The following is a 25,461-nucleotide window of genomic DNA, read 5'->3' as shown; positions in this document are numbered from 1 at the left end:
CCCCTCAAACATATTAGTGTTTTACCCAATTGAGGTTTGTAATACACTTAATTTTGGACTTCAACATTATGTTGTGGTTCTTCAATTCTAGACCCAAGGTGACTGTGGTAACTGTTCAGTGTAACTGTCCAGTGTGTGAAGCTTCTTACATTTCATTCAGATACCTTACAACTATACCATTTGTTTACAACTGGATAATAATAAAAATATGAAGCCATCATTTAATCAAACCACAGCATTCCAGCACCACTAATGCACTCCTCAAATTTTACCCAGCAGTGGGCTACCTAGGGGGTACAGTCTGTACCAAGTACCAACCTTTAGGGGGTGCTGCTGCAGCCATGGCTAAAAATATACACTGTTGGGACTGAACGAATTGGAACACTACCTCCCTGCAGTTGAGTGCTGTAAATCATCTTTTTCTACCCACCCAATTGCCTCTCTTTGACTGAACACTATCAATCATCTTTATCTTACTGCTACTCCCAAGCTATTGAGTTCCATCTCATCCCAAGTTGCTTGCTATGGGGGCACTCATGCATGCTCACGTGTGAGCCCTGTTCTGTTTGTCTTATGGACACAAGCGAGCACGCATAAGTGTCCCCATGCCAAGCAAATTGGGATGCGATGGGACTGAATAGTTTGGGAGTGGCGGTAAGACAAAGATGATTGATAAACTTGTATTGTTTGAAAATAGACTTATATTCAATGTATTGCCTCTCAGATGTTTGAAAAGATATGGAGGAAATAGATAGATACATCATGTTCTAAATTAAGTTTTAATACAAAATAAAGGTTGGTTATGTTTTTAGTAGAGGGGGACAGAGAAGGTTTTTATATACTATTTGCTCTGGAGTATTCTAGAATCTTTGTATATTTCTGAATATTTTAGAATATTTCCTAATATTTTTGGAAAATTAGAATGATAATGTATCAAATGTACTGATGTTGATATTGTTTAATTTGACCTTGGTTTAATCGTTTTTTTCTGTGTTTTTTGTCTATGTGCTATAAAAACTTAAAAAATAAAATGGTTTTGCACAGAGCAGCCTTGATCCTCCTCTTTTTGGGTATCCAGATGGTACTCCTGGCTCCCCCCCCCCCACTAAGTGCCCCCACAGCAAGCTGCTTGCTATGGAGACACTAGTGCATGCTCGCTCCCGAACCCTGCTCTGTGCGTCCATAAGAAATGCAGTGCAATGCTCGGCCTTGCCCCCCACTCCATCATCACTGGCTCTGATTGACAACAGAAAGAGCCAATGGCTCCCACTGCTGTATCTGAGCCAATGAGGAGAGAGAAAGCTGGGGGGACCAGGGGAGCCTTGGCTCTCATGCACATCACTGGACCAAGATTGGGCTCAGGTATGTATTCAGGGGGAGCTGCAGGAGAAGCTGCATGCGGAATGTTTTTTTTCTTTAACTTACTGCATAAAATGCAGTTAGGTAAAAAACCTTCTGCCTTTACCATCACTTTAATTTAGAAAATCTGATCACCTTAGCATCAATGAAATTCAGAAAGAATTCCTCTCATTTATTGTTGCCTTTCCAGGGCAGGAAGTAAAAACAAAACTCTCCAACTGGACAAGACAATGAAAAATAAGTTCACATACAATTTAAAATATTTAGCACTGATGTTTATTCACTTGTAAATCACAAAGAAAAGATTGTTCAGGTGCGTCGTGTCATTTGTATTCTACACTTACATAAATGTTGCATTTTTTTCCAATGTCTGGTTTAGGTTCCTCACAGGTTTCTTCTGGTTTTCTTAATTTTTGTAAATGACCAAACATCAAAGGATCTACACTCAGTCCTGTGAAAAAAAAAACATTAGCAGAACAATTTCAGCCAATGCCTGGCAGCTAGTTTAAAAATAATTTAAAGCCTAACATCTTAACCCCAGGAGCACCCACACATCAACAAAATTAATATATTTACCTTTTTTACAGGTATATCTAAATCATCCAGTAACATTACAAGTCCTCATAGCCCTCTTCTTCCTAAGGATGTAGACTGATTATGAATGCTGCAGATGGCTGAGCCACAGCTTTCTGTCCCTGGTTGCCCATAACCCAAATTATTTTCACATTTTATCACACTGATTGTTTTAGTTTCTAGTAGGACGTTCTTTTATATTTCAAGTTGTCAGTAAAATGGGCTCTGTCAGTAAAATTCCCATGTTTTGCCAGTAAAGAAAATGGAGAAACATTTTGACAGAACACTGAGCAGAAGGGTATATCAGTCTACTGCTGCTAATTATTGTCCAATCAAATCCTGGCCAAGTTGTGTTTGTTAGGGTTTATGCACCCTGCCCGGGATTTCCTGCGAGAACCTCAGTGGGGGTTCCTGCAATAAACTGCAAGTAGGCATTCCCAGGGAAAGCAATAGAAGGCTGTTGGCTCTCAGAACTAATTGTGCCCACTTGCATGTAATCTCTGAAGCAGCAAGATCGGCCATGGATGCAGGCAGTCTGTGTCCAGGGCTGATCACTCACCTGTGATCTCAGCATCAGTGATTGCATGTGAGTGGGCAGAATTAGCTGCAAGAGCTGGCAGCCTTCCATTGCTTTTAATGAGGATGCCTACTCACAGGCAATCTTAGGAACCCCCGCTGAGGGTCTCACAGGTAATCATGGGCAGGGTACATAAGCAACTGTTAATGCACCCTTAAACTGCAAAAGAGAAAAGTATTCACCGACCTAGTTCAACTATTTGGCAGGGATATGTAAATCTCAAGAAAGGCTGGACAGAAATACAAATAAGAACTCCCATATACTGTATGTATTTTAACTGTTTATTCAGCAGTTTTCCTGGAGTCTAGCACTTTTTATTTAAATGCTGTTTTAGTGGTTTAATATTTTTTTTTTTCCAAAACTTTTTTATTGAATAAAGAGTAAAAGTCGTACAGCAAATTCCAAGAATTGTAACATCCATTGAATACAACAAAATTTTTCGCAAATAATAACATAGAACATGTGCTACTCAGGATAGAGTGTGGTAGTAAAAGTGCAAAGGTAATCCCGACAATGAGGATCAAACAGGTTTGTGAATTTCAACAGGGAATAGAGGTAGGTCAAAACGTTGTAGTTGAGAGACCCGGAATGAATAAACAAATGAATATATATGACTGAACGGTTAACATCTCAACTGAGATTTGTAAGAAAACTTAAACACAAGTCTGACAATGTAAAGAGGGTTCATGAAAAACACATTCTGTCTCTCTATGGTGGTTGAAAGCGTGTTGTCCGCATAAGTTGTGATATGAAAACATTAAGCGCCTGGGAATCAGACTTAGCTATCCCTCTCGATGAGGACGACTGGGAAAACATCTGCTTTATTGCCCACAAAAGTTCTCTCAACGTGTCTATGCAGGAATCCTGCTACAAACTTTTAACCCGCTGGTATAGAACACCATCAACTCTACACAGATTTTTTCCAGACGTCACAGACAAATGTTGGAGATGCAGCGAACACCCAGACACAAACTTTCATATTTTCTGGGCATGCCCGAGAATTCAACCTTTTTGGTTGAAAATCCACTAAATCATTACCACCCACCTCGACATTCAAATACCATTCTCCCCAGCACAATATCTACTCCATCATACTACAATCCCCCCCACGCCGTTACTGCAAGTCATTGACCCCCCATCTAATAAATGCAGCAAGAGCATGTATTCCGGCTCATTGAAACTCCAAATCCCCTCCCTCTATCAAAGATTGGATCCATATAATTGACAAAATTGCAAAATTGGTTTAATATTAGCAGTTTAGATTAATATACTGTAGCAGTGTAATTTATGTATTTTTCTATTAAATTCAACTCTTACCATTATATGCAAGGTCATCACTAGGATCATCATTAAAATTTCCACATAGGCCACATGTTTCTCCCATATACTTTCTGTTTAAAAAGAGCTATAAGAAAAGAGACAATAACATATTACTTTTTTTTATTTTTTTATATTGCTGTTGGTGATTTCCCTTCACTTCTTGTTCTGAAAACACAACACAAAATAAAGGGGTATCTCTCTTAAGATTAAGCTGTCAATGGTACAGAGGATTTTGCCTCTATAAAAGTGTATGGTTTGGGAGTTATTTTTAAAATCAGTTACAATGGTCACCAGGACAAGTTGACAGTGCAAATATATAGGACAAAATTACCTATGTATTTGATGGGTCAGTCTACCAGAAACTGATTTTTAAGCCACCTACTGAAAGCCAGAACGGGCCCTGGAACAGACAAGCCTGTTTATACTTAAAATGTTTTTAGGCTGAACAAAAGTGCAATGAATAATTCCTTAATAATATTCACTACATCATATAACAGGTAATAAAAAATTACTTTATAAAGTAGAGCATCGGTTGCACTGGTAATGATTTATAGTAATCGTTACTTAAGTTCAGGTCCCTCAAGAGATAAATTGATAAAACGCTGTGAGCCACCTAAAAATATAATAAAATAAACTACAAATCTCCTGAAAGTGTCTTTGACACAGAAGCACAAAATCTATTTGCTCCCAAACCCCAACTCCCAGTACTTAGACAAAAATTGTTCCTTACAGAGACCTTCTGGAAAATGTAATACATTGGGACAATCCAGTGCTTTCTGCTAGTCTCCATACCAACATTACAACTCAGAGGTATAGAGGGTTGTTAATAGGGTTGAGCGGACACCTAGATGTCCGTGTTCGACGGGTTCGGCCGAACTTTAAAAAAAAGTCCGGGTCCGTGTCCCGGACTTTTACCGAACTTTTCCCGGACACCGAACCCCATTGAAGTCAATGGGGACCCGAACTTTAAGGCACTAAAATGGCTCTAAAACACCAAAGGAAAGGGCTAGAGTGCTGCAAATGGCAGCAAAACGTAATTAAGAGCATGGCAAGTGCTCTGCAAACAAATGTGGATAGGGAAATAACTTAAAACAACAAAAAAAAACAGAAAAATAAAACAATGTTCTTCTTCATCTCTGAAGGACGAGGCCCATATGGAGTAGGAGGGAGGTTGAGGTGGTGGTGGATGTGGCGGTGACATAGGCGTGCGCACAGGGTGTGCTGGGTGTGCCTGGGCACACCCTAATCACCTAGGGCACATAGCATTGCCAGTGAGGAGATGGGAAAGATTTCCCTGGGACCTGCTCTGCTCTATTTCTCCTTGCCTACAGGTACATGGCCCCGATACATTACTCTCCCTGCTGGCAAACACATGCATGTGTATTTCAACTTTGGGGTGCACACCTTAATGCAATAGGCTGCGCACACCTATGGGCGGTGTAGGTGGAAGCGGCGGTGGAGGAGGACCAGGGCCGGATTAACAGCATCATGGGCTTGGTGCTGAGGATTTTGAAGGGCCTTAAGGGCCGTGCCTTGCCATGCACCCAGAGGAGGAAGGGTGCAGCCATGCATGCCTAATTCAACATGGGATGCTGTCTCTGAAGCCCATAAACACATCCATGCATCGCCAACTGTCCCTCCTTGTCCGGCCTTCACGCTGTGTGGGGAGGTTCTGAGGGTGCTGCCTGGGGAAGCGAGCATAGAAGCCAGACTTCTGTGTTTACAAGTGACAGAAGAGCGGTAACAGTGAATATGGCCAACCCGGGGCCTATATAAAAGGTAGGGGCCTGGAGCTGCAGCTCCAATAGCCCCTACATTAATCTGGCCCTGAGGAGGAGGACGAGGTAGCCAACACTGCTTCTTTTCAAAAATTTTAAATGAGGGTACACCCCAAAAGAGTGAGAAAGAGCAAAAATGGAACAATGGGTGGGTAAGGTCGGTATCCATTGCTATTCTGCATAAGGTACGGAAAAGTCCCGTGGGATCCATGCCTGGTTCATTTTAATGAACGTGAGCTTGTCCACATTGTCTCTGGACAGGCGGCTGCGCTTGTCTGTTGTAACGCCCCCAGCCGTGCTAAATACCCGTTCAGATAATACACTGGCTGCAGGGCACGCCAGCACCTCCAAGGCGTAAAGGGCAAGCTCAGGCCATGTGCCCAATTTGGAGACCCAGAAGTTGAAGGGGGCAGACCCGTCATTCACTACATGTAGGCGTGTGCACACATACTGCTCCACCATGTTGGTAAAATGCTGCCTCCTGCTAAGACGTTCCATCTGAGCTGCTGGTGCTGCTGTTTGTTGTGGCGTGCTGACAAAGCTTTTCCACATTTCGGCCATGCTAACCCTGCCTTCTGAGGTGCTGGCGGTGCCCTGGTTGCGTTGGCGACCTCCTCCTCCTCTGCCTTGTGCTTCCACTGTGGCCCCGCTGTCAGATGGGAATGCCAGCAGCATGGCGTCTACCAGCGTGCGCTTGTACTCGCGCATCTTGCGATCGCGCTCCAGTGAGTGAATTAAGGACGGTACGTTGTCCTTGTAACGGGGATCCAGCAGCGTGGCCACCCAGTAATCAGCACAAGTTAGAATGTGGGCAACTCGGCGGTCGTTGTGGAGACACTGCAGCATGTAATCGCTCATGTGTGCCAGGCTGCCCAGAGGCAACGAAAGGCTGTCCTCTGTGGGAGGTGTATCGTCCGTGTCCTCTGTATCCCCCCAGCCACGCACCAGTGATGGCCATGAGCTGGCCTGGGTGCCACCCTGCTGTGAACATGGTTCCATCTCCTCCTCCAGCTCCTCCTCCTCCTCATCCTCCTCATCCTCCAGAACTGTGCCCCTGCTGGACAATTGCGTCCCTGGCGTTTGCGTGTGCAGGAACCCACCCTCGGAGCCCCTTGCGAATGACTGCCCTGAAAGCCTTGGAAATGTTACCTCTTCATCCTCCTCCTCCTCCTCATCCTGTGCCACATCCTCTTCCATCATCGCCCGAATTGTTTTTTCAAGGAGGCATAGAAGTGGGATAGTTAAGCTGAGAACGGCGTCATTGCCACTGGCCATGTTGGTGGAGTACTCAAAACAGCGCAACAAGGCACACAGGTCTCGCATGGAGGCCCAGTTATTGGTGGTGAAGTGGTGCTGTTCCGCAGAGCGACTCACGCGTGCGTGCTGCAGCTGAAACTCCACTATGGCCTGCTGCTGCTCGCACAGTCTTTCCAGCATGTGCAAGGTGGAGTTCCACCTTGTGGGCACGTCACATATGAGGCGGTGAGCGGGAAGGCCGAAGTTACGCTGCAGCGCTGCCAGGCGAGCAGCAGCAGGGTGAGAACGCCGAAAGTGCGCACAAACGGCCCGCACTTTCTGCAGCAGCTCTGACATATCGGGGTAGTTTTTAAGGAACCTCTGCACCACCAAATTCAGCACATGCGCCAGGCAAGGGATGTGCGTCAAACCGGCTAGGCCCAGAGCTGCTATGAGATTTCGCCCGTTATCGCACACCACCAGGCCGGGCTTGAGGCTCGCTGGCAGCAACCACTCATTTGTCTGCTGTTCCATGCTCCTCCACAACTCCTGCGCGGTGTGTGGTTTGTCCCCCAAACAGGCAAGTTGTAAAACTGCCTGCTGTCGTTTACCCCTGGCCGTGCTGAAGTTGGTGGTGAAGGTGTTACGCTGTCCGGATGAGGAGGCGGTAGAGGATGAGGAAGCGGAGTAGGAGGAGTTAGGAACAGGAGGCAAACTGAAGCGCCCTGCAATCCTCGGTGGTGGAAGGACATGCGCCAAATTGCTATCCGCCTCAGGCCCATCCGCCACTGCATTTACCCAGTGTGCCGTTAGGGAGATATAACGCCCCTGACCGTGCTTACTGGTCCACGTATCCGTAGTTAGGTGGACCTTGGCACAGATGGCGTTGCGCAGTGCACACCTGATATTTTCCCCCACTTGGTTGTGCAGGGAAGGGATGGCTTGCCTGGAAAAGTAGTGGCGGCTGGGCACGACGTACTGTGGGACAGCCACCGACATAAGGTTTTTAAAACTGTGCGTCTCCACCAGACGGAATGACAGCATTTCAAAGGCCAATAATTTTGAAATGCTGGCATTCAGGGCCAGGGATCGCGGGTGGGTAGGGGGGTACTTCCTCTTCCTCTCAAGTGTTTGGGAGATGGAAAGCTGAACGCTTCCACGGGACATTGTGGAGATGGTTGTTGGTGACCCAGGTGGTGGTGTTGCTGACAGATCGTCTGTTTGCGGGGTGGCAGGTGCCGGTATCACTACAGATGTGGCTGGAGCGGCCGAGACTGCAGCAGAAGAGGAAGCAGGATGAGCCAGAGACGTTTCTTGGTTTTGAAGGTGTGTACTCCACTGCAGCTCGTGCTTTGCACTTAGATGCCTGATCATGCAGGTTGTGCTCAGGTTGAGAAGGTTTATGCCTCGCTTCAAGCTCTGATTGCACAGGGTGCAAACCACTCGTGTCCTGTCATCAGCACATTTTCTAAAGAACTTCCACGCTAGAGAACTCCTTTGAGCTGACTTTGGTGCGCTCGTTCCCTTGCTGCGTTGGGCAGTAGCGGGCGTAGTGTCTAGGGCACGGCCGCTCCGCTTCTGCACCCTGCTCCCTCTTCTGCTGTGCTGGTGGCTCTGTGCGACCACCGCCTCTTCCTCCAAACTACTCAGGTCACCTGCATGACGTTCATTCCATGTGGGGTCGAGGACCTCATCGTCCTCCACATCATCTTCCACCCAGTCTTCACCCCTGCCCTCCTTGTCGGTCTCCACAATGCTGAACGCCGCAGCAGTTGGCACCTGCGTTTCGTCATCATCGGAGACGTGCTGCGATGATCCTTGCATGTACTCATCTTGAGAAATAAGTGGTTGGGCATCGCTGCACTCAATCTCTTCCACTTCTGGGGCAGGGCTAGGTGGATGGCCCTGGGAAACCCTGCTGACAGAGTCCTCAAAAAGAATAAGAGACTGCTGTATGGCTTGGGGCTCAGACTGCTGGCCTGATTTGCAAGGGGGTGAGGTGAAAGACGGTTGGACATTGGCTGCAGGTGCCAACTCTGACCTTTCTGCAGTAGACTGGGTGGGAGACAATGTGAAGGAACTGGAGGCACTGTCAGCAGCAAACCAATCTACTATCGCCTCAACTTGTTCTGGCCTCATCACTTCTAGGGGCGTTTGATGCCCTACCAAATACTGATGCAGGTTCTGTCGCCTACTCACACTTGAGGAAGGTGTTTCACTTGTGCGTGTAGCTGGCACAGATCGACCACGTCCTCTCCTTGCAACAGGAGCTCAACCAGCAGCACCACGACCCAGGCCACGGCCCTTATTTGACGGTCTCCTCATATTTCTGTAATTTAAGATCTTGCCCTAGAAAGGTTTTTATTGAATAGCGGAATAGGAAATATGATCCAAAAAAGTGTATGTATCTCGCACGTACAAAACCACACTAGGCCCCAATTACTATTGTTTCTACCCCTAAAAGGATGGATGAGGAGTAGGAGGAGTATGGAACAGACAGCACCCTCAAATCTTCAGAAGTATGAGATGAACCCCAAAAACTTGGAAAGGTGGATCTCACACGTACCGACACAGACTATCCCGCAATTCAATTGATCCTCAAAGGTTTTTATTGAATAGCGGAATAGGAAATATGATCAAAAAAAGTGTATGTATCTCGCACGTACACAACCACACTAGGCCCCAATTACTATTGTTTGTACCCCTAAAAGGATGGATGAGGAGTAGGAGGAGGAGTATGGAACAGGCAGCACCCTCAAATCTTCAGAAGTATGAGATGAACCCCAAAAACTTGGAAAGGTGGATCTCACACGTACCGACACAGACTATCCCGCAATTCAATTGATCCTCAAAGGTTTTTATTGAATAGCGGAATAGGAAATATGATCAAAAAAAGTGTATGTATCTCGCACGTACACAACCACACTAGGCCCCAATTACTATTGTTTGTACCCCTAAAAGGATGGTTGAGCAGTAGGAGCAGGAGTATGGAACAGGCAGCACCCTCAAATCTTCAGAAGTATGAGATGAACCCCAACAACTTGGAAAGGTGGATCTCACACGTACCGACACAGACTATCTCGCAATTGAATTGATCCCCAAAGGTTTTAATTGAATAGCGGAATAGAAAATATGATCAAAAAGAAAGTGTATGTATCTCGCACGTACACCACCACACTAGGCCCCAACTACTATTGTTTGTACCCCTAAAAGGATGGTTGAGCAGTAGGAGGAGGAGTATGGAACAGGCAGCACCCTCAAATCTTCAGAAGTATGAGATGAACCCCAAAAACTTGGAAAGGTGGATCTCTCTCACACGTACCAACACAGACTATCCCCCAATTTAACTGATCCCCAAAGGTTTTTGATTAAATAGCGGAATAGAAAATATGATCCAAAAAAAGTGTATGTATATCACACGTACACAACCACACTAGGCCCCAATTACTATTGTTTGTACCCCTAAAAGGCTAGATGAGGAGTAGGGGGGGTATGGAACAGGCAGCACCCTCAAACCTTCAGAAGTATGAGATGAACCCCAACAACTTGGAAAGGTGGATCTCTCTCACACGTACCAACACAGACTATCCCCCAATTTAACTGATCCCCAAAGGTTTTTGATTAAATAGCGGAATAGAAAATATGATCCAAAAAAAGTGTATGTATATCACACGTACACAACCACACTAGGCCCCAATTACTATTGTTTGTACCCCTAAAAGGCTAGGAGTAGGGGGAGTATGGAACAGGCAGCACCCTCAAACCTTCAGAAGTATGAGATGAACCCCAACAACTTGGAAAGGTGGATCTCTCTCACACGTACCAACACAGACTATCCCCCAATTTAACTGATCCCCAAAGGTTTTTGATTAAATAGCGGAATAGAAAATATGATCCAAAAAAAGTGTATGTATATCACACGTACACAACCACACTGGGCCCCAATTACTATTGTTTGTACCCCTAAAAGGCTAGATGAGGAGTAGGGGGAGTATGGAACAGGCAGCACCCTCAAACCTTCAGAAGTATGAGATGAACCCCAACAACTTGGAAAGGTGGATCTCTCTCACACGTACCAACACAGACTATCCCCCAATTTAACTGATCCCCAAAGGTTTTTGATTAAATAGCGGAATAGAAAATATGATCCAAAAAAAGTGTATGTATATCACACGTACACAACCACGCTAGGCCCCAATTACTATTGTTTGTACCCCTAAAAGGCTAGATGAGGAGTAGGGGGGGTATGGAACAGGCAGCACCCTCAAACCTTCAGAAGTATGAGATGAACCCCAAAAACTTGGAAAGGTGGATCTCTCTCACACGTACCAACACAGACTATCCCCCAATTTAACTGATCCCCAAAGGTTTTTGATTAAATAGCGGAATAGAAAATATGATCCAAAAAAAGTGTATGTATATCACACGTACACAACCACACTAGGCCCCAATTACTATTGTTTGTACCCCTAAAAGGCTAGGAGTAGGGGGAGTATGGAACAGGCAGCACCCTCAAACCTTCAGAAGTATGAGATGAACCCCAACAACTTGGAAAGGTGGATCTCTCTCACACGTACCAACACAGACTATCCCCCAATTTAACTGATCCCCAAAGGTTTTTGATTAAATAGCGGAATAGAAAATATGATCCAAAAAAAGTGTATGTATATCACACGTACACAACCACACTGGGCCCCAATTACTATTGTTTGTACCCCTAAAAGGCTAGATGAGGAGTAGGGGGAGTATGGAACAGGCAGCACCCTCAAACCTTCAGAAGTATGAGATGAACCCCAACAACTTGGAAAGGTGGATCTCTCTCACACGTACCAACACAGACTATCCCCCAATTTAACTGATCCCCAAAGGTTTTTGATTAAATAGCGGAATAGAAAATATGATCCAAAAAAAGTGTATGTATATCACACGTACACAACCACACTAGGCCCCAATTACTATTGTTTGTACCCCTAAAAGGCTAGATGAGGAGTAGGGGGGGTATGGAACAGGCAGCACCCTCAAACCTTCAGAAGTATGAGATGAACCCCAACAACTTGGAAAGGTGGATCTCTCTCACACGTACCAACACAGACTATCCCCCAATTTAACTGATCCCCAAAGGTTTTTGATTAAATAGCGGAATAGAAAATATGATCCAAAAAAAGTGTATGTATATCACACGTACACAACCACACTAGGCCCCAATTACTATTGTTTGTACCCCTAAAAGGCTAGGAGTAGGGGGAGTATGGAACAGGCAGCACCCTCAAACCTTCAGAAGTATGAGATGAACCCCAACAACTTGGAAAGGTGGATCTCTCTCACACGTACCAACACAGACTATCCCCCAATTTAACTGATCCCCAAAGGTTTTTGATTAAATAGCGGAATAGAAAATATGATCCAAAAAAAGTGTATGTATATCACACGTACACAACCACACTAGGCCCCAATTACTATTGTTTGTACCCCTAAAAGGCTAGATGAGGAGTAGGGGGAGTATGGAACAGGCAGCACCCTCAAACCTTCAGAAGTATGAGATGAACCCCAACAACTTGGAAAGGTGGATCTCTCTCACACGTACCAACACAGACTATCCCCCAATTTAACTGATCCCCAAAGGTTTTTGATTAAATAGCGGAATAGAAAATATGATCCAAAAAAAGTGTATGTATATCACACGTACACAACCACACTGGGCCCCAATTACTATTGTTTGTACCCCTAAAAGGCTAGATGAGGAGTAGGGGGAGTATGGAACAGGCAGCACCCTCAAACCTTCAGAAGTATGAGATGAACCCCAACAACTTGGAAAGGTGGATCTCTCTCACACGTACCAACACAGACTATCCCCCAATTTAACTGATCCCCAAAGGTTTTTGATTAAATAGCGGAATAGAAAATATGATCCAAAAAAAGTGTATGTATATCACACGTACACAACCACACTAGGCCCCAATTACTATTGTTTGTACCCCTAAAAGGCTAGATGAGGAGTAGGGGGGGTATGGAACAGGCAGCACCCTCAAACCTTCAGAAGTATGAGATGAACCCCAACAACTTGGAAAGGTGGATCTCTCTCACACGTACCAACACAGACTATCCCCCAATTTAACTGATCCCCAAAGGTTTTTGATTAAATAGCGGAATAGAAAATATGATCCAAAAAAAGTGTATGTATATCACACGTACACAACCACACTAGGCCCCAATTACTATTGTTTGTACCCCTAAAAGGCTAGGAGTAGGGGGAGTATGGAACAGGCAGCACCCTCAAACCTTCAGAAGTATGAGATGAACCCCAACAACTTGGAAAGGTGGATCTCTCTCACACGTACCAACACAGACTATCCCCCAATTTAACTGATCCCCAAAGGTTTTTGATTAAATAGCGGAATAGAAAATATGATCCAAAAAAAGTGTATGTATATCACACGTACACAACCACACTAGGCCCCAATTACTATTGTTTGTACCCCTAAAAGGCTAGATGAGGAGTAGGGGGAGTATGGAACAGGCAGCACCCTCAAACCTTCAGAAGTATGAGATGAACCCCAACAACTTGGAAAGGTGGATCTCTCTCACACGTACCAACACAGACTATCCCCCAATTTAACTGATCCCCAAAGGTTTTTGATTAAATAGCGGAATAGAAAATATGATCCAAAAAAAGTGTATGTATATCACACGTACACAACCACACTGGGCCCCAATTACTATTGTTTGTACCCCTAAAAGGCTAGATGAGGAGTAGGGGGAGTATGGAACAGGCAGCACCCTCAAACCTTCAGAAGTATGAGATGAACCCCAACAACTTGGAAAGGTGGATCTCTCTCACACGTACCAACACAGACTATCCCCCAATTTAACTGATCCCCAAAGGTTTTTGATTAAATAGCGGAATAGAAAATATGATCCAAAAAAAGTGTATGTATATCACACGTACACAACCACGCTAGGCCCCAATTACTATTGTTTGTACCCCTAAAAGGCTAGATGAGGAGTAGGGGGGGTATGGAACAGGCAGCACCCTCAAACCTTCAGAAGTATGAGATGAACCCCAAAAACTTGGAAAGGTGGATCTCTCTCACACGTACCAACACAGACTATCCCCCAATTTAACTGATCCCCAAAGGTTTTTGATTAAATAGCGGAATAGAAAATATGATCCAAAAAAAGTGTATGTATATCACACGTACACAACCACACTAGGCCCCAATTACTATTGTTTGTACCCCTAAAAGGCTAGGAGTAGGGGGAGTATGGAACAGGCAGCACCCTCAAACCTTCAGAAGTATGAGATGAACCCCAACAACTTGGAAAGGTGGATCTCTCTCACACGTACCAACACAGACTATCCCCCAATTTAACTGATCCCCAAAGGTTTTTGATTAAATAGCGGAATAGAAAATATGATCCAAAAAAAGTGTATGTATATCACACGTACACAACCACACTGGGCCCCAATTACTATTGTTTGTACCCCTAAAAGGCTAGATGAGGAGTAGGGGGAGTATGGAACAGGCAGCACCCTCAAACCTTCAGAAGTATGAGATGAACCCCAACAACTTGGAAAGGTGGATCTCTCTCACACGTACCAACACAGACTATCCCCCAATTTAACTGATCCCCAAAGGTTTTTGATTAAATAGCGGAATAGAAAATATGATCCAAAAAAAGTGTATGTATATCACACGTACACAACCACACTAGGCCCCAATTACTATTGTTTGTACCCCTAAAAGGCTAGATGAGGAGTAGGGGGGGTATGGAACAGGCAGCACCCTCAAACCTTCAGAAGTATGAGATGAACCCCAACAACTTGGAAAGGTGGATCTCTCTCACACGTACCAACACAGACTATCCCCCAAATTAACTGATCCCCAAAGGTTTTTGATTAAATAGCGGAATAGAAAATATGATCCAAAAAAAGTGTATGTATATCACACGTACACAACCACACTAGGCCCCAATTACTATTGTTTGTACCCCTAAAAGGCTAGGAGTAGGGGGAGTATGGAACAGGCAGCACCCTCAAACCTTCAGAAGTATGAGATGAACCCCAACAACTTGGAAAGGTGGATCTCTCTCACACGTACCAACACAGACTATCCCCCAATTTAACTGATCCCCAAAGGTTTTTGATTAAATAGCGGAATAGAAAATATGATCCAAAAAAAGTGTATGTATATCACACGTACACAACCACACTAGGCCCCAATTACTATTGTTTGTACCCCTAAAAGGCTAGATGAGGAGTAGGGGGAGTATGGAACAGGCAGCACCCTCAAACCTTCAGAAGTATGAGATGAACCCCAACAACTTGGAAAGGTGGATCTCTCTCACACGTACCAACACAGACTATCCCCCAATTTAACTGATCCCCAAAGGTTTTTGATTAAATAGGGGAATAGAAAATATGATCCAAAAAAAGTGTATGTATATCACACGTACACAACCACACTAGGCCCCAATTACTATTGTTTGTACCCCTAAAAGGCTAGATGAGGAGTAGGGGGGGTATGGAACAGGCAGCACCCTCAAACCTTCAGAAGTATGAGATGAACCCCAACAACTTGGAAAGGTGGATCTCTCTCACACGTACCAACACAGACTATCCCCCCAATTTAACTGATCCCCAAAGGTTTTTGATTAAATAGCGGAATAGAAAATATGATCCAAAAAAAGTGTATGTATATCACACGTACACAACCACACTAGGCCCCAATTACTATTGTTTGTACCCCTAAAAGGCTAGATGAGGAGTAGGGGGGGTATGGAACAGGCAGCACCCTAAAACCTTCAGAAGTATGAGATGAACCCCAAAAACTTGGAAAGGTGGATCTCTCTCACACGTACCAACACAGACTATCCCCCAATTTAACTGATCCCCAAAGGTTTTTGATTAAATAGCGGAATAGAAAATATGATCCAAAAAAAGTGTATGTATATCACACGTACACAACCACACTAGGCCCCAATTACTATTGTTTGTACCCCTAAAAGGCTAGGAGTAGGGGGAGTATGGAACAGGCAGCACCCTCAAACCTTCAGAAGTATGAGATGAACCCCAACAACTTGGAAAGGTGGATCTCTCTCACACGTACCAACACAGACTATCCCCCAATTTAACTGATCCCCAAAGGTTTTTGATTAAATAGCGGAATAGAAAATATGATCCAAAAAAAGTGTATGTATATCACACGTACACAACCACACTAGGCCCCAATTACTATTGTTTGTACCCCTAAAAGGCTAGATGAGGAGTAGGGGGAGTATGGAACAGGCAGCACCCTCAAACCTTCAGAAGTATGAGATGAACCCCAACAACTTGGAAAGGTGGATCTCTCTCACACGTACCAACACAGACTATCCCCCAATTTAACTGATCCCCAAAGGTTTTTGATTAAATAGCGGAATAGAAAATATGATCCAAAAAAAGTGTATGTATATCACACGTACACAACCACACTAGGCCCCAATTACTATTGTTTGTACCCCTAAAAGGCTAGATGAGGAGTAGGGGGGGTATGGAACAGGCAGCACCCTCAAACCTTCAGAAGTATGAGATGAACCCCAACAACTTGGAAAGGTGGATCTCTCTCACACGTACCAACACAGACTATCCCCCAATTTAACTGATCCCCAAAGGTTTTTGATTAAATAGCGGAATAGAAAATATGATCCAAAAAAAGTGTATGTATATCACACGTACACAACCACACTAGGCCCCAATTACTATTGTTTGTACCCCTAAAAGGCTAGATGAGGAGTAGGGGGGGTATGGAACAGGCAGCACCCTCAAATCTTCAGAAGTATGAGATGAACCCCAAAAACTTGGAAAGGTGGATCTCTCTCACACGTACCAACACAGACTATCCCCCAATTTAACTGATCCCCAAAGGTTTTTGATTAAATAGCGGAATAGAAAATATGATCCAAAAAAAGTGTATGTATATCACACGTACACAACCACACTAGGCCCCAATTACTATTGTTTGTACCCCTAAAAGGCTAGATGAGGAGTAGGGGGGGTATGGAACAGGCAGCACCCTCAAACCTTCAGAAGTATGAGATGAACCCCAACAACTTGGAAAGGTGGATCTCTCTCACACGTACCAACACAGACTATCCCCCAATTTAACTGATCCCCAAAGGTTTTTGATTAAATAGCGGAATAGAAAATATGATCCAAAAAAAGTGTATGTATATCACACGTACACAACCACACTAGGCCCCAATTACTATTGTTTGTACCCCTAAAAGGCTAGATGAGGAGTAGGGGGGGTATGGAACAGGCAGCACCCTCAAACCTTCAGAAGTATGAGATGAACCCCAACAACTTGGAAAGGTGGATCTCTCTCACACGTACCAACACAGACTATCCCCCAATTTAACTGATCCCCAAAGGTTTTTGATTAAATAGCGCAATAGAAAATATGATCCAAAAAAAGTGTATGTATATCACACGTACACAACCACACTGGGCCCCAATTACTATTGTTTGTACCCCTAAAAGGCTAGATGAGGAGTAGGGGGAGTATGGAACAGGCAGCACCCTCAAACCTTCAGAAGTATGAGATGAACCCCAACAACTTGGAAAGGTGGATCTCTCTCACACGTACCAACACAGACTATCCCCCAATTTAACTGATCCCCAAAGGTTTTTGATTAAATAGCGGAATAGAAAATATGATCCAAAAAAAGTGTATGTATATCACACGTACACAACCACACTGGGCCCCAATTACTATTGTTTGTACCCCTAAAAGGCTAGATGAGGAGTAGGGGGAGTATGGAACAGGCAGCACCCTCAAACCTTCAGAAGTATGAGATGAACCCCAACAACTTGGAAAGGTGGATCTCTCTCACACGTACCAACACAGACTATCCCCCAATTTAACTGATCCCCAAAGGTTTTTGATTAAATAGCGGAATAGAAAATATGATCCAAAAAAAGTGTATGTATATCACACGTACACAACCACACTAGGCCCCAATTACTATTGTTTGTACCCCTAAAAGGCTAGATGAGGAGTAGGGGGGGTATGGAACAGGCAGCACCCTCAAACCTTCAGAAGTATGAGATGAACCCCAACAACTTGGAAAGGTGGATCTCTCTCACACGTACCAACACAGACTATCCCCCAATTTAACTGATCCCCAAAGGTTTTTGATTAAATAGCGGAATAGAAAATATGATCCAAAAAAAGTGTATGTATATCACACGTACACAACCACACTAGGCCCCAATTACTATTGTTTGTACCCCTAAAAGGCTAGGAGTAGGGGGAGTATGGAACAGGCAGCACCCTCAAACCTTCAGAAGTATGAGATGAACCCCAACAACTTGGAAAGGTGGATCTCTCTCACACGTACCAACACAGACTATCCCCCAATTTAACTGATCCCCAAAGGTTTTTGATTAAATAGCGGAATAGAAAATATGATCCAAAAAAAGTGTATGTATATCACACGTACACAACCACACTAGGCCCCAATTACTATTGTTTGTACCCCTAAAAGGCTAGATGAGGAGTAGGGGGAGTATGGAACAGGCAGCACCCTCAAATCTTCAGAAGTATGAGATTGTGTTCACTGTACCCCACAAAGATTGAGTTCACTGCACCCCACAATGATTGTGTTCACTGCACCCCACAAAGATTGTGTTCACTGCACCTCACAAAGATTGTGTTCACTGTACCCCCCAAAGATTGTGTTCACTGCACCCCACAAAGATTCTGTTCACTGTACCCCACAAAGATTGTGTTCACTGCACCCTAAAAGGATGTTGTTCACTGCACCCCACAAAGATTGTGTTCACTGCACCCTAAAAGGATGTTGTTCACTGCACCCCAAAAAGATTGTGTTCACTGTACCCCCCCAAAGATTGTGTTCACTGCACCCCACAAAGATTGTGTTCACTGCACCCCAAAAAGATTGTGTTCACTGTACCCCCCAAAGATTGTGTTCACTGCACCCCAAAAAGATTGTGTTCACTGTACCCCCCAAAGATTGTGTTCACTGCACCCCACAAAGATTCTGTTCACTGTACCCCACAAAGATTGTGTTCACTGCACCCCAAAAAGATTGTGTTCACTGTACCCCCCCAAAGATTGTGTTCACTGCACCCCACAAAGATTCTGTTCACTGCACCCCACAAAGGATTTTGTTCACTGCACCCCAAAAAGATTGTGTTCACTGCACCCCAAAAAGGATTTTGATCACTGCACCCCAAAAAGGATGTTGTTCACTGCACCCCAAAAATGATTTTGTTCACTCCACCCCAAAAAGATTGTGTTCACTGCACCCCACAAAGATTGTGTTCACTGCACCCCAAAAAGATTGTGTTCACTGTACCCCCCAAAGATTGTGTTCACTGCACCCCACAAAGATTCTGTTCACTGTACCCCACAAAGATTGTGTTCACTGCACCCCAAAAAGATTGTGTTCACTGCACCCCAAAAAGGATGTTGTTCACTGCACCCCAAAAAGGATGTTGTTCACTCCACCCCAAAAAGGATGTTGTTCACTCCACCCCAAAAAGATTGTGTTCACTGCACCCCAAAAAGATTGTGTTCACTGCACCCCAAAAATGATTTTGTTCACTGCACCCCAAAAAGGATTTTGTTCACTGCACCCCAAAAAGGATGTTGTTCACTCCACCCCAAAAAGATTGTGTTCACTGCACCCCAAAAAGATTGTGTTCACTGCACCCCACAAAGGATTTTGTTCACTGCACCCCAAAAAGATTGTGTTCACTGCACCCCAAAAAGGATGTTGTTCACTGCACCCCAAAAAGGATTTTGTTCACTGCACCCCAAAAAGATTGTGTTCACTGCACCCCACAAAGGATTTTGTTCACTGCACCCCACAAAGATTGTGTTCACTGCACACCAAAAAGGATTGTGTTCACTGCACCCCAAAAAGATTTTGTTCACTGCACCCCAAAAAGATTGTGTTCACTGCAGCCCAAAAAGATTGTGTTCACTGCAGCCCAAAAAGATTGTGTTCACTGCAGCCCAAAAAGATTGTGTTCACTGCAGCCCAAAAAGATTGTGTTCACTGCAGCTCACACACAGAAAAATGGATGTGGATCACTGACACCTGCCTATCTCCAATCCCACACCACACAGCAATATCGATTGTAGTTTGTAGAACACAGTTTCCCTAAAATTCAGCAGACTCTGTCCCTAACAGGATTGAGAAGAGATCGTAGATCAGGATTGAGTGCAGATTCACCCCACCCCCCACACAGCAATATCGATTGTAGTTTGTAGAAGACACTGACCCTATAATTCAGCAGACTCTATCCCTAAAATGCCTACAACTCGCCCTGCCTAAACACTCCGACCTGTCCCTCAATTCTATCCGGACACAAATGTTTTTTTCCTGCCTATCTTTCCCTAATCAGCAGCCAGCACATTGATGTGTGCTCTGTCCCTTAGCTAAGCAGCAGAATGACGCTGCTGCGGCGGCTGCCTCGAACTTATAAAGACTTGGTCACATGCTTCAGACGGCCAATCACAGCTACTAAGACATTTGCAGGCATGGCTGGGATGGCTTAAGGCACACCAGTTAAACGATTGTTGATTGGCTGTTGAAAGCCCGCCATGAAAAGAGCGCCAAAGCATGCAAAACCCGGAAATAAAACGACCGAACACGGATTTTTACCCGAACATACAGTAAAGTGTCCGTGTCCGTGTTCGGGTAAAAAAAATCCAATTATTCGGTACGAACACGAATAATACAGTCCGTGTTCGCTCAACACTAGTTGTTAACTCTGTTTGATGTACCAATTGGCTATGTGCATTAGCCCAACTTGAGGGAACATTTTCTTTTTTTTTTTTTTAATAATATTTTTTATTGAAGATTCAACAGGGTACAGAGGACAATAAATGCACATCAGTAATCACAGATGAGGAGAAGGAAAAAAAAAAAACTTATAGCATACAGTAGTGTCCAACAAGAGGGAGTAAAGGGGGGGGGGAGAGGGAGGGGGGGTGCTGCTCCAAAACAATGAAACCTTACACGCAACTTATATCAACATCAACATCAATACTCTAAATTCAGCATACTGAACCGCCCATCTCACATGTACCACCGGAGACCAAGAGGTGCAAGAGGATAAAGGTTATCAAGGTAAGCAGGAGGCGGAAGGGGATAGCGCCCCCCCCTATTGTGGCCCCCAAGTGGGAACATAGTCGCCACAGGAGGAAGCACGATCCCACCCCCACTCCCCCGAGCTCATAAGGGGACCAAATTAACCATATCAAGGGAGGTAATTCCAATATTGCCAGTCTTCCTCAAATTTAGAGAGAGTAAGGGCACTGACTGCCAACGCCCGTTCACAAAGGTAGTTCTCATTCACTAACTTAACTACGTCAGTGAAACTCGGGATCTCTAGGGACCTCCAGTTACGGAGTATCAGCGTCCTGGAAGCCAGTAGAATATGTGTAATCATTCACCTAAAACACTTAGGGTAGTCGTCGATACCAATATTCAGTAAGGCCATAGCCTTCCTGGGTGCGTTGAGGATACCCGTACATTCCGCTATGCAGCGAAAAATCCAAGACCAGTAACTAGTCAGTGACGGACACTCCCAAAGCACATGGGCTAACATGCCCGTGCTACCACACTCCCGCCGCACTGGTCGGAGACACCAGGGAATATCCTCGAGAGTCTGAGGGGAGTATAGTACCACCTGTTAGAGACCTTAAGCATTTGTTCCCAATGGGAGGTACAATGGGAGTAACGGTACGTGGACATAAAGGCTCGGGACCACTGCTCAGAGGTATATGTGCAGGCCAGATCCCTCTCCTATCGCAACATGGGTATTGTTTTAGGGGGATGGGGCCCTCCCAAGAGACATTCATAGAAGAGTGATATGCCCTTGCCTCTGTTGACAACACTGTGCAGATTGTCCCACGCACTTTGGGGAAAGGATCTAGACGTCATAGGATGCTTTGACAGGAAGCTGTGTACACGAAATACCGTAAACGTCAAAGAGGCAGGGATCTGAAAGGTCTGCGTCAAGGAGGATGGGGAGCGGAGGGTACCAGTCAAAAAGAAGTGAGATAGCGTAGACAGGCCCCTCCGTGTCAGGTGGGACAAGTTGAGGGACGATAGGTGGGCTCCTAGGATGTCCAACGGCAGGGAAGTTGAGTCATAGGAAAAAAGTCCTGCCGATCCCCCTGTGCCACCCCCAGTCTGCGCTACGCCAGAAGGGAGGCCCGAATAGGAGGAGAGATTCCAGAGAAGTTCCAGGGAATCCAGAGGTCGTCCAGGAGGAGCAGGCGGAGGTTCCGAGTTGGCGACAAATGTCTCTCAATCTGCGTCCAGGGGAAGTCAGAAGAGTCAAGAAACCAGGGCCTGAGCTGGTCCAGTCTCGTAGACCAGTAATATAGAGAGATGTCGGGCAGCTTTGCTCCACCCAGACACTTGGGTTGTGTCAAGACGGAGGTAGCCACCTGAGCCCTCTTTCCGCACCAAATAAACTGGCGCATTCCCCCCGTCAAGGCGTCCAGGTATTTCGTAGGGAAAGTCAGGGGCACTGCTCTAAAAAGGTACAAGATTTGGGGCAATATCGACATCTTATACGCTGCCATCCTTCCACTCCAGGATAATTCAACCTTGGCAATAGAGGCTATCTCCTTGGTGGTCTTTTTGAGGAGAGCGTCAAAATTCGCCGAGAGGAGAGACGAGACTCAGGGGGAAATGTTAATACCCAAGTGTGGGATGTGGTCATCCGTCCAGGGGTAGGGGTAGGAAGATTGGAGAGACGCTAACGTACGTTTGTGTATACCCAAATTGAGTGCCAAGGACTTAGTCGTGTTGACTTTGTGGTAGGAGACAGCCCCAAAGTCAACTAATATGCGGTGAACTGGTTTCGTGAGGATTACCACAATGTCATCCGCAAAAAGGCTCACCGTGTGTGTCACATCGCCGACCCGAAGACCCACCACCTCGCTGTGCGACCTAATGGCCTCTGCCAGGGGCTCAATCATCAAATTGAAGATCGAGGGAGAGAGAGGACACCCCTGGCGGGTACCATTAGTGATACTGAACGGAACCAAGGTCGTACCGGAGGTAAGTACCTGGGCAGAGGGATATGAATACAACGCAAGGATTGAGGAAAGAGACGCGCCAGAGAAACTGAATTTCTCCAACGTCATCCGCATGAACAGCCAATTAACCCTGTCGAACGCCTTCTCCGCGTCCAAGGTAAGGAGCAGAGAAGGCGTTCGCGTAGTCTCAGCTAGGTGGACAAGGTTAATGATCCTCCTAGTGGCGTCGGACGTCTGACGTCCAGACATAAAGCCCATCTGGTCCTGGTTAATTAGGTGGGGGAGAATAGGCTGGAGGCCGGCAGACAGTATCCTAGCATAGATTTTAACGTCGCTATTGAGGAGGGATATAGGTCGATAATTGGCAGGTAAGCTGGGGTCCTTACCCGGCTTTGGGATGGTGGATATGTACGCGAATAACATGTCAGGGGGAAAACGCGCCGTCAATGCAGCCTTATTGAAGACGTCCGCAAGAGTAGGGCTAAGGAGAGAGACATGAAGTTTATAATATTCATTACAAAGACCATCGGGTCCAGGGGACTTCCCGGTTGGGAGCGTACAAATGGTCTTGGAGATTTCTTCCGGCGTGAAGGGAGAGGGCAAGGAGGACAAATGGGATTCGGTCAGTGCGGGCAGACAAAGCTTGTCCAAGAACTGACGGACAAGTTCCGGGGTGGGGTGTATAGTACTGGGGTCCTGGGCCAAATTATATAGGGAGCCGTAAAAGTCCGCAAACTCATTGGTTATGTCTCGAGGATGTGACAACCTGGCACCGGTGGATTTGTGGGAAAGGTAAGAGATACAGGAGGTGACCCGGCGTTGTTTAATTCGAAGGGCCAGGGTTTTACCGGCCCTATTGGCATGGGCGTAGTATTTGAGCTTAAGACTTTTGAGGTGACGGTCGTAACAGGACATTAGATGAGATTTTAGGGATTCCCTTTTTTAGGAAAGTTGCGAGAACACAGTCTGTGTGGGCGAGGTCTTGTGTATGGCTTCAAGATCCCTGTGTCCGCCAAGAGGGTGGCAAGCGTCTTGTTGTAGGCTTTCCTCATCCTTGCAGACTGTTGGATGCAGACACCGTGGATAAACGCCTTGTGTGCGCCCCACAGGATTCAAGGATCCGAGACAGAAGGAGTATTCAGATCAAAGTAAGTAGACAGTTGATCTGCGATTTACCCGAAGAGGGGTCTTGCAATACCTTAACATCACATCTCCAAACCGACGTCCGTTCCCTGGGGCCAGCCTCCTCCAGCGCCATTTCAACTGCCGTGTGATCTGACCAGGTGATATTCCTAATGGCGGAGGAGGAGACTTTTCCCAGTAAAGGGAGGTCCGTCAGAAACATATCAATTCGCGAATAGGAACAGTGTCTGGGGGAGTAATAGGAATAGTCACTTTCAGAGCCGTGTAGGCAATGCCAAACATCATAAAGCTGTTCCCTCAACAAAAGAGAGTGGAGGGAGAGTTGTCGCGGGTGCCGAAGCGTCAAGCCCGGGGTCGACCACCATATTCATATCACCACACATTACCAGATTACCATGAACATTTGAGGTGACTTTCTTCAGAAGCCTGTGAAGAAAGCGCTTTTGGTGGCAGTTCGGAGCATAGACAGCAACAAGGGTCAGGGGAGTGGAGTTAAAGTCAACTTGAAGTAAAATAAACCGTCCATCAGGGTCCTGGGTGAGAGAGCGAAGCTGGAATGCCACAGTGTCCCTTATTGCAATCATCACTCCCCTCTTCTTCTCAGGAGCACTAGAGAAGAACAGAGCAGGAAAGTTCTTGTGAGAGAAGTTCGGTTGGCTGCCAATTTTGAAATGGGTCTCTTGGATAGAGACAACATCAGCTTTACTGTAGCACATTTCAGTCCACAAGGAGAACCTCTTGGCCGGATGGTTGAGGCCATTAACATTCATGGACAAAAACTTGATGGTCATGGCGGGTACATAAGACAAACTCGGGGCTTCTGGATGTGTGAAGCGGGAGACAGAGGTGCAGAGAGCAGGTGTTCAGTAGCAAGAGACAACAGGAACCAAAAGGGGACTTCGGAGCAGCGGAATGGGAAAAAGGGTAGATCACAAAATGCGCCGAGCGCAGGGTGCAATATAAGAAAGAGTCCAAGGGCAGGCAGAGCCTGCAACAAGAAGACAGGGGCCATATAGGTCAAAGACTCTAACTAGGCCAGGGACAGAGGCAGTGCAAGCGGGGTGTCTTTCTCACCTCCAGGAGAGAAGTTCCTAGCGTTGGATCTCTTGCGGGATATGACATGCCAGTCCCCAGAAGGTGCCGAGATGTGTATGGGAGCCACAGGAGGGGTAGGATGTTCCGGAATGATTCCCCATCTGGTAAGCAGAGACATACCCTCTTCCAGTGAAGAGATTGTCACTGTAGAGTTCTGGTACGTAATGGTGAGCAAGGCAGGGTGCTTCCATTTATGGGGTATAAGGTGGTTACACAGAGCCTTGGTGATGGTGGATAGATTTCTGCGTTTTTGGAGCGTGTTCTGCGAGATAGATCCGGAAGGATTTGAAAATTGGGGAAGTCGCCAGGCATA

General features: G+C 45.6%; 1 protein-coding gene across 1 annotated transcript in view; it reads right to left on the bottom strand.

Annotated features, from left to right (window-relative positions):
- LOC309565955 (mucin-5AC-like) overlaps window positions 1-25,461 on the bottom strand; it is a gene marked incomplete at both ends in the record, with an annotated part of 316,230 nt that overhangs the window by 203,851 nt on the left and 86,918 nt on the right. Inside the window, 2 exons of the mRNA XM_082270984.1 lie at window positions 1,704-1,810; window positions 3,827-3,914. Coding sequence (XP_082127110.1) covers window positions 1,704-1,810; window positions 3,827-3,914 — 195 coding nt within the window. The remainder of the gene's footprint in view (window positions 1-1,703; window positions 1,811-3,826; window positions 3,915-25,461) is intronic.

The sequence above is a fragment of the Pelophylax lessonae genome (assembly GCF_965119305.1).
Source record: "Pelophylax lessonae genome assembly, chromosome: 10".
Classification (NCBI taxonomy): Eukaryota; Metazoa; Chordata; class Amphibia; order Anura; family Ranidae; genus Pelophylax; species Pelophylax lessonae.
The sequence above is the reverse complement of the archived record's forward strand: the minus strand, read 5'-3'. Positions and strand labels throughout refer to the sequence as shown.